Source organism: Chaetura pelagica, unplaced genomic scaffold, assembly GCF_000747805.2.
Source record: "Chaetura pelagica isolate M959 unplaced genomic scaffold, ChaPel_1.0 scaffold676, whole genome shotgun sequence".
Classification (NCBI taxonomy): domain Eukaryota; kingdom Metazoa; phylum Chordata; class Aves; order Apodiformes; family Apodidae; genus Chaetura; species Chaetura pelagica.
The window spans coordinates 360,951-370,203 of NW_009953724.1; the positions used below are offsets into that span (position 1 = coordinate 360,951).

The window sequence follows — 9,253 nt, forward strand, 5'->3', positions numbered from 1 at the left end:
AGGTGCTTTAATCTACCCTCTTAGAAATGAACCCTCAGCGGCCGTTCCTCTGGGAGAGGTGGGAGCTCAGGCTTTTTAATAAACCTCTCCCCACTGGGGGGGGAAGTTGCAAAAACATCCTGACAGCCGGGAGCCCGCGGTACCGGCCCGTGACACCACCCAACACACCCACTGCCAGGAACCTCCAACTCGCCTCAGCTTCCAGCCACAGGAGAGCAAAGCTGGAAAGTCTGTCAAGAGAAGCTGCAGGAAGGAGGGTCCTCAGCAAGCAGAGGTCTCAGGGTAGCAAAGAGTCTGGAGAAACGAAGGAGGAATCCCCAGGGCCCAGTGCCAGCAGCCCCCACATCTGCCCATGGACCTGCCCAGCACAGCAGGGTCCTTCAGGAAAGCACTTCATCCTTCAGAGGAAGAGGGAAAGGAGCAAAGGGAGAGCTGAGGAAGGACCAGCAGGGTCTGACATCCCTGGAACAGCCACAGCTTTTATCCCCCTGGAACCCCAGCTCCGTGGATGCCTCTGGGACCACCTGTTTGGCCCTGACAGGCTGGGAAGGTCCTGATGTGGGGCCAGAGAAGCTGGGGTGGAACCTCCCAGTCCCCTTGCACAACTGATCACACCCACTTGTGCAAAACACTTGGGAATTCGACCTTTGGATTAACTGTTTAATACACTTGTGCACATGTGCGTATAGCAAAGAGGCAACTGTGAATCATAAGGCTACTGAGACACCAGCAGGTTCTGGAAAGAGCAGAGGTCCCAGGGGAGGTTGGGGGGAACCAGGGAACCCCCCCCCTTCTTCCTCTGCTGCTTTTTTGTCCCTGCTCAATACACAAAACCCACAGAGGAGGGGACAGGCCTCTCTGTGGCCCCAGTTGGAGCTGCCAGCCAGGGCATGGAACACAACAGCAAGTCCTGGAGTTCCCTCCTGCCTGAGGCAGAAGGGGGAGGGAGGGAGAATCCAGCCGGGAAACTTCAGATCCCCTCAGATCCCCCCCCACTCTGCTCCTTTGCTCTCACTGGTGGTGGAGGTGACACATCCAGCTGTCCCAGAGCCCGGGCGGATCCAGCGCCCACTTCCCGAGCTGGGGATGTGGGGAGCCTGCCAGGGACAAGGTCTTTTAGTGCCAGGGACCACGGGTGGGATCTCCATATATTAGTTATTCACGCACACGCAGGGAGGTGGGTCATCCATGTATATCCATATATAAAGTGTTGCCCTGCACATTTTATATATCATATATATATCATATATATATATACATATATAAAATTTAAAAAAAAAACGCTCCAAAAAACCTAAGCTAGGAAATCTCTTGGTCCCCAGGAGGGCTGTCCTCTGGTGCCCATCCAAGGACCAGGAGAGGAGCATCAGATGGAGTCTACAGAAACATCCTCCCTCGCCCACCTCTGCCTGTGCCTGGGGGCTCAGTCTGTGCCCCCCGAGCCCTCCTCAGTCCCGCTCTGCCCCAAGGCTCCTATGCTCAGTTCTCCCAGGCTCTCTGCAGGATCCGTGCTGGGCCTTGGCTTTCCCAGGTGCAGGAAATCCTCAGCTGGAGCAGCTCCCTGTGCCTCCGAGCCCTCCCGGGCTGGGTCCCTCAGGGGCTCCAGCAGGTCGGGGTCCAGGCGGGGCGGGTGGGCACACAGATCCTGCACCTTCTTGTTGAGGTCGTTCCGCTCCGTCTGCAGCGCCCGGCACAGCTTCTCCAGCCGCTGGATCTTCACCTGCAGCCCCTCCAGCTCCTTGTCCCGAAGGGTTTTCTGCAAACAGAGAAGTTGTTCAGGCTCTACCACAGAGCGAGAGGAAACCTCAGGTGGAAGCTCAATACTCGTGACCAAGCAAATGTTTGGCATTCAAAGGATCCAGTGTTATCATCGTAGCATCATGGAATGGTCTGGGTGGGAAGGGACCTTAAAGTTCATCCAGTTCCAACCCCCTGTACAGGCAGGGACACCTCCCACCAGCCCAGGCTGCTCCAAGCCCCATCCAACCTGCCCTTCAACACTGCCAGGGATGGGGCAGCCACAGCTTCCCTGGGCAACCTGGGCCAGGCTCTCACCACCCTCACACTCAGGAATTTCCTCCTCATGTCCAACCTCAATCTCCCCTCTTCCAGATTAGAGCCATTCCCTTCATCCCATCCCTCCCTGTCTTTGTCCAAAGTCCCTCCTCAGCTTTCCTGGAGCCCCTTCAGGCACTCTAAGGTCCCCCTGGTCTCCCAGCCTGTCTCCAGAGCTGAGCTGCTCCAGCCCTTGGATCATTTTTATGGCCTCCTCTGAACATCCTCCAGGAGCTCCCACCAACACTGAGGCCAAGGCTGAGACCAACTCCCCCCACACACCCCTGCACTCATCTCTCCCTTCTCCCACCTGACAGAGCTCCCACCATCGTCTCAGGGAAGGAAACGGAGCTGAAAGGATAAACCCCTCAGTCTGCAATGAGGCTGGAGTTGTTCTGCTGTCCCTCAGCTCCAGCCTGACACCATGCAGCTCATCACCTGCCTCTGCAGGGCACAGCCAGAGCCTCCTCACCTCTTCAGCCATCTCCAGGAGAGCTTTGTTGCTGCTCTCCCAGCGAGAGCGGTACATCGTGGTCTCCTTCTCCAGCTTCTTGATCTTCTTAGTCATCTACAGAGTGACAGTGACAAAAAAGGGAACAAATAAGGCAGAGGCAGAGAGCTGCAGGCAGTTACATCTCACGTGTCCTCAAACAGGCACTGTTTTCCCACCAGAGGCAGGGAAACATCCCCTTGGATCAGCTTCACCAGAGGGAAACACCCACCAGGGAACACCAAACCAGGAGAAGGGGTAGTGCTGCTTGTGCTGACACTGGTGGGACACTGAAGTCACCACACAAGGACAGTGTCAGTCTCCTGGAGGCAGCCAAGCTTGTGGCTGATTTTAATACCAGCAAAACTAAACAAAACTCCAGAGCTGCAGCTCTTCTGTCTGGCAGAAGCATCAGGGAGAGACAGGCAGGGAGTGTCCCCAGCCCAGGCAAGCTCTGCTGGGCAGCCAAGTGTTACCCACCTTCTCCATCTCCTGCTTAAATGTTGTGAACACTTCACTGCTTTTGGAAAGGGTGTTCTGGAATTCTTCAAACTTCTCCGTGTAGAGAGCCAGCTGTGGAGAGAGAGAGGGTCACAGCTCCTCCCTGCTCACCAGAGCAGCCTGTCCAGGAGAGGGGAGGTTGCAGCCAAGAACCGAGCCAGCTACCCCGTGAGTGGACTTGACCACAAACAAACTGGCAGCTGCTGTGCCAACATTAGGGACTGGGGAATGTGGAATGAGAACACATTCCTTCTTAGGGAAAACATCCTGAGAGACTGATGTGCTCTGCAAACATCTCGTGGCCTTGGCAGAAGGCACTTGCTGGGCCTGATTCAGCCAGGTATGATCACACAACTGCTCCCAGCAGGGGGAAATGTGCTGGTGAAAACCAAGGCCTGTTTCTCCCAGAAGGTGGAATTGCTGAGGAAGTCTCAGCTCCCACCATCCTGACACAGACCCATCAATACCAAACCCAGGAGCAATCCTGCTCCTGAGTTTTCCACATTAAGGAACTCAGGGTTGTTCCCACTGAGGGAGGAGGAAGAAAACAAAACAACCAGGCTGAGCAGAGACTGATCAACTCACCTGCTGCTTGAGATGGATCTCCTGCTGCTTCATCAGCTCACACATCCTCTGTGATTCCACAGCTTCCTTCAGCAGCTGGGGAAGAGCAACAGCAGTTACTTGGCTGTCAGCAGGGAAGGCTCCTGACACCCCCTGGTGCTTGGCCTGGCATGGGGAGCAGGACCCCAAGAGCAGAGCAGGGCTCCAGCCTGGCTCCTGAAGCCCCTAGTGTTGCTGTCACTGCTGGGCACAGAGCAGGTCCGGGATGGCCTGATCCCTCTGCACTCAGGGATCCACTCATAACAAACCTCCAGAGAGGGAAGAGGCTCAAAGCAAAGTTCCTGCAGCCCTTAGAGTGTCACTGTGAGACTTACAAAGTCCTTCTCCCGCTGGTGTCTCTCCTCTGCCTCCTTCAGCATCTCCTGTGCCTGCTGGAGCTTGGCATCCACCAGCTGCTGCTGCAGGTCCTTGTGTTTGAACACCTTGTCGATGTGCTGCCAAGGGAACACCCCCAGTCACTGCCAGGCTCAGCCTGCTCCTGCTGATCCCACGGGAAGATCCCAGAGGCCCCTTCTCCCCCCTGGCAGCAGAAACAGGGGGCAGAGCAGCCCCCTCCTCCAGGTCCCCCACCCTGACCCACCTCCTCCCGCAGCTCGTACTGCTCGATCAGCTTCTTGAGCCTCTCTGCCAGCTCCATGTTCTCCTGGCGCAGCTTGGAGTTCTTCTCATTGTGCTGCTCCATCTGGAGCTGGATGTCATTCAGTGTCAGCTGGAAGTGGGATGTCACCTCCTTCCGCTTCTCCTCCTCCTCCCGCGCGCGCTGGACGCCCTCCTCCTGCGTGGGGAGACATCAGCCCTCTGCTGCTCCTCTCCCCTCCCTTTTCCCACTGAATGGGCCCTGGAATGACACTGGGGCACTACAGGAAAGCTGGGCAGGGACTTTTTACCAGGCTGTGTAGTGAGAGGACAAGGGGGGATGGATTAAAACTTGAGGGGAGATTGAGGTTGGACATGAGGAGGAAATTCTTGGGTGTGAGGGTGGTGAGAGCCTGGCCCAGGTTGCCCAGGGAAGCTGTGGCTGCCCCATCCCTGGCAGTGTTGAAGGGCAGGTTGGATGGGGCTTGGAGCAGCCTGGGCTGGTGGGAGGTGTCCCTGCCCATGCAGGAGGGTGGGTCTAGATGATCTTTTAAGGTCCTTCCAACCCAAAGCACCAAGAGATGATGATAATGATCATTTAACAGCAAAATTAAAGCCCTGCCCTGGGTGGCAGCCTGTGGTCAATCTCTGTCACCATGGGCAATGAAGAAGCCACAAAGAGACATGAAGCTACAAACAGGTGTTTCATCTGACAAGGTGCACAAAGCCCTGTTAAATCAGGCCAAGACTATGAGGAGAACTCCAAACCTCTCCCTGTCATTGTCCTGTATATTCTCTATATGAGGAAGTTCAAGACAAGGAACTGACAGTCTGTGCTTCCTGGGTATTCAGCTGGCTGCTCCAACAGGTCTATGAACCAAAGAGACCACATTGACTATAACCCCTTGTCAGTATGTGGGGTGATTTCTTAAAAGGACTGATGAACCAGAAACTCTGATGTTTTCAATACAAGCTGGAGAGGAGGAGAATTAATTCCATCATTTGAAAAGCAACTTGGAATAACTTGAATGTTGCCTGAAGGTGAGAAGTGACCTCATCACACAACATACTCAGAGCATTAAACACCCAAAACAAACTGCCCTGTTTTTCTATGATTGGTAAAGGTGAGCTTGCCAAGATGGCTCCCAGCAAAGGGATCCAAGTGGGATGAAGCAGCTCCTGGAGTCATGCCCAGGAGACACTTGCCTTGAGGGTGCGGTTGTGCCTCTGGAGCTCGCGGCACAGGCTCTCCAGTTTGCTGCGGGCCAGGATGGCCTTGCTGTGCTCACTCTGCAGGTGGTCCTTCTCCTGCACCAGCTGGGTCTGCTTCTTCTGCAAGATCTTCATCTGTTTCTGGGAGTTCCGGTGCTCTTCCAACTAGGAGAGGGGAGCAAAGGGCACAGATGCAGCCAGGCAGAGCAGGACAACATGCTGTGCCCCCATGGGGGAGCAGGGGGGTTGAAGAGGGGCTTCTCTGTGAGGAGGACAAGAGCTTTGTGACACAAAAGGTGCCACCTGGAGCAGAGCAGGACTGATGCAGAGCCCAAGGTCCCATTTCTCCTTCCTGAATTCCCATCCTGTTGGAATCTGAAAGACTTTTAACTGTGGCCTGTGTGGCTGTAGGGCTGGAGGCAGCGTGGTGGCTCTGCCCAACAAGGGCTTCTGATCAACAGTGCAGGCAGGAGACACCCATGGGCAACAGATGCAGCTTCCACGTTACAGGAGCAGAGAGAGGCCTGAAGTCCCTTACAGATTTGCCAAAAACACTCCTGTCCCTGCTTGCATTTCTGCCAACAACACCACCCGGCTGGACCAAGCAACCTCTGTCCTCTGATATTTGGAGACCCAGCACCACAGAGATCCCACAACATACACAGCAAAGCTACAAATGTGTTCCTGGATTGTCCCACTTGACATCAAGGAAAGAAAAGAACCCCCAGCCACCTTCTGCCCCCCCCAGCAGCTCCAGCTGCAGGGTCCTCCCCCAGCCCCTGGGATGCAGGAACAGCCACTCACCAGCTCAGCGTATTTCTTGCACAGCGCTGCTAGTTTCTCCTCTGGTGTGCTCAGGGTGTTCAGGGTCTGCATCAGCAAAGTGATTTCTTTGCCTGGAATGAGACACTGAGTTAAAAATAAATAAATAAACCCAGTAAAAAAATCCCTTACACAGAGTTCTGGCTCGTAAGGGCAAGGACAGGAGGAGACAGACCAGGTCTCCCAGCCATGCCTGCCCTGGGTCAGAGCTGCCATCACCAGTGTGTTCCCAGGGCTCTGCCCCACAGGTTCCACCAGGTACAGTGGGTGAAGCAGCTGGGGACAGAGCTGGTTTTCTGAGGGGGAAACCCCCACTAGGCTGGTTTCTGTGTCCAGCAGAAAAATCCACTGAGTCCAGAGGCTGCAGCAGCAGCTCCCTGGAGCAGCCAGTGCCTCTGCAGCACAAGGATGTCTCCTCACACAGCCAAGAACAGGACACTGCATCATTCCCACACACATCAGGCACCCCAGGCAGTCATTTCACTGAGGGCAATTAGTGCAGAATAAAATCAGTGCCCACACTGGAGCCCTCAGGCTGGCAGCACAACCAGAGCAGGGAACCTCTTACCCAGGCCCTTGGCTTTCTTCTTCTCCTGAACCTTCTTCTGGTCCCGCTCCCCACACTCCTCAGGCCGGAATTCCTCAGTCCCCTTGGTGTTCTCCTTCTCCCCATTCATCTCAGGACCTGGTTCTTGCTCCCCGTTCCTGGGGGATTCGCTGCCTCCCTTCTCGGGCTCCTCGGGCTCCCCCTGCCCCCCGTCCTCCCCCGGGGCCTCCTGGCTGGCATCCACACAGTAGGTGTTGAGGATGTCCTCCAGCTGCCTGCTGAGCTCCTCTGAGACGTCACGCACGGGCCGGGAGGACTTGGTGTCCTCGGGGGCCAGGGGAGCTGTGGGTGAGGGGGACACAGAAACGTCAGCCTTCCCCCCCAGCCACTGGTCTCCATCAACCCCCGGCAAAGGGAGGGGTTCCCGAGCCCCCCACGGCTAAACTTGCAGCAACACAAGCTCTTTGTTCTGGCCGTGTCTCCAGCAGCTGCCCCCACAAGGGAGGTGCCTTCATCCCAGCTCTTTTGATCACCAGAGCACGACCAAGCCCCTGACATCTGTCAAGAGCAAAACATCCCCCCCCTCCTCTCCCCTTCAGCAGAAGCAGGTTATGCTGGAGCTTTCCCCCTGGGGACCAGGCAGCAAACATCCCCCAGCCAGCCTGCTTTACATGACAATAGGTTTTTCACAGAGTCTTTCTGGTTGCAAAAGACCTTTAAGATCAAGTCCGACCATAACCCAGCTCCACCAACCCTAACCCAGCTCCACCAAGCCCAGAGCTAACCCATGTCCCTCAGTACCACACCTACATGGCTTCTAAACACCTCCAGGGATGACGAACCAACCACCTCCCTGGGCAGCCTGTGCCAGTGTTTATTTACCCTTTCAGTGAAGAAGTTGCTTCTAATGTCCAATCTAAACCAGCCCTGAAGGGTTTTAAACCCAGAGCTGGCCTCTCTCCTCTAAGAGCAGCTGTGATCTCTTGGATCAAATGGATCTTCTCCTCAACATGGAAACATGTCCCACTTAGGGGAAGAGCAGGTAACATTCAGCCTTCCTTCCAAAGTTCCTCCAAACAAGAGACTCACAGCAGTTGGTTATTAAATGAACTCTCACTCAGCCTGCATTTCCTACATCCCACATCTATCAGGCAGCAGGACAAAGACAGGGGGAATTTTAACCCAGCACCTACTCGATCAGACCTGGTTTTTGTCTTCCAGAGAACAATTTTTAAGCAGTTCCAAGGCAGGTCACTCAAGGCTGCCCCAAGGAAAGAGTTGTCTGATCTTTTCTGAACCCTCAAGCTTTAAGCAACAACAACCAACCCCTCATTTTCAGCTGAGAACCAACTCCAGGCTTTTCTCAGCAAGGGGTACAGAACCAAACACATTCAGAGATGGGAAGAAACGAGGATTTTCTGCTCCCCAAATCACAGCTGCTCCTAGAGAAGTAAAAAGAGCTGGACACAGTGGCCTGTCCTCATCCAGAAGACACAACAGCCCCCCTGCCTTGCTGCTCAGGCTTTCAGAACTGCCACTAACCCAAGCCCAGGGACCCCCCACCTTCCAGGGGTGCAGCAGCTTCTGGTGAGTCTCCCTCCTCCAGCCCCAGCCCACTGCTTGGTTTGGAGGAGCCACCAGCCTGGGGGGCAGCTTTGGTCTCCCCGCCTTGGTTCTTCATCGTGACTTTGCTCCCCACTCAATCTTGACAGATCCTAGAGAAAGAGAAACATCACATTTCATTTGAAGAACCAACAGTCTGAAGGATTTTAGGAGTCATCAGCCCAGGGCTGGGAAGGAACTTGTTCTCAGCAGGGGCTCCCACCTGCAGCTCTTCACTGAGTATCATTTCCTTTTCAATTTGCACCTCACCAGAAAGGTCCCTATCAGGGCAACTCCCCTTCCAGCTGAGGGGAGCTGGGGCAGCCCCTCAGAGGGCAGGGCAGGGCAGGGCAGCCCTTCCCACCTCACTGACAGCTCCTCCTGTCCTTCCCCTGCTGCTTTTCACTCCTGGATTTCAAGACCTGGAGCAACCTGTGCAGGCTGACAGAGAAACCCCCTCCCTGCAACGGGGGACACGGGGAGCAAGGACAGCACCCAGTGAAGCTGCACAGCCCAGAAGAGCCCAGGGCAGGGCTGGTGCTCAGCACCCACCAGAGGAACCAGCACCACCAGGGAGCCAACACAACCAACCCAAGCCCACATCCCGGCTCCTCTCCCACCCCCCACAGGGGGGGTGTGTTCTTACCCTGCCCACCCACCCCCTGCTCTACTTCTGACACTGACCCCTCACGCTCAAAGCATCGCTCCCCCCCCACGCGGGGAGCAGCTTCTCTGGGCATTTCGCAGCGGTTACAGAGACCAGGACAGGGCTGGGGAAGGAGAAACGCCAGAGGAACCAGCAGCAGCCGCCAAGCCCCCGGGGC

The 9,253-nt window shown here is 55.6% G+C and overlaps 2 protein-coding genes across 2 annotated transcripts in view; both read right to left on the bottom strand.

Moving 5' to 3' along the window:
• The window catches only part of IQCC (IQ motif containing C), an 8,607-nt gene extending 7,928 nt beyond the window's left edge, over positions 1–679 (bottom strand). The window contains exon 1 of the mRNA XM_010000608.1: positions 668–679. Within this exon, the coding sequence (XP_009998910.1) occupies positions 668–679 (12 nt within the window). The remainder of the gene's footprint in view (positions 1–667) is intronic.
• A 744-nt stretch (positions 680–1,423) lies between these two features.
• Positions 1,424–8,508, bottom strand: TXLNA (taxilin alpha). The gene is made up of 10 exons (XM_010000609.1): positions 8,391–8,508; positions 6,849–7,169; positions 6,263–6,354; positions 5,453–5,623; positions 4,251–4,445; positions 3,985–4,104; positions 3,632–3,706; positions 3,026–3,118; positions 2,528–2,623; positions 1,424–1,756 (listed from the first exon to the last, which is right to left on the bottom strand). Exons 1-10 carry the CDS (start codon positions 8,506–8,508, stop codon positions 1,424–1,426), a joined length of 1,614 nt encoding a protein of 537 aa, XP_009998911.1.
• Positions 8,509–9,253: the final 745 nt, after the last annotated feature.

What these genes read in the sequence shown, in the direction of transcription:
- TXLNA (XM_010000609.1), bottom strand. Translation starts at nt 8,508, where the DNA reads ATGAAGAACCAAGGCGGGGAGACCAAAGCTGCCCCCCAGGCTGGTGGC. An exon ending in GAAGAAAGCCAAGGGCCTGG is followed by an intron (nt 6,355 to 6,848) that starts GTAAGAGGTTCC and finishes GTCTCATTCCAG; the next exon opens with GCAAAGAAATCACTTTGCTG. An exon ending in TCCTGGAGATGGCTGAAGAG is followed by an intron (nt 1,757 to 2,527) that starts GTGAGGAGGCTC and finishes CTCTGTTTGCAG; the next exon opens with AAAACCCTTCGGGACAAGGA.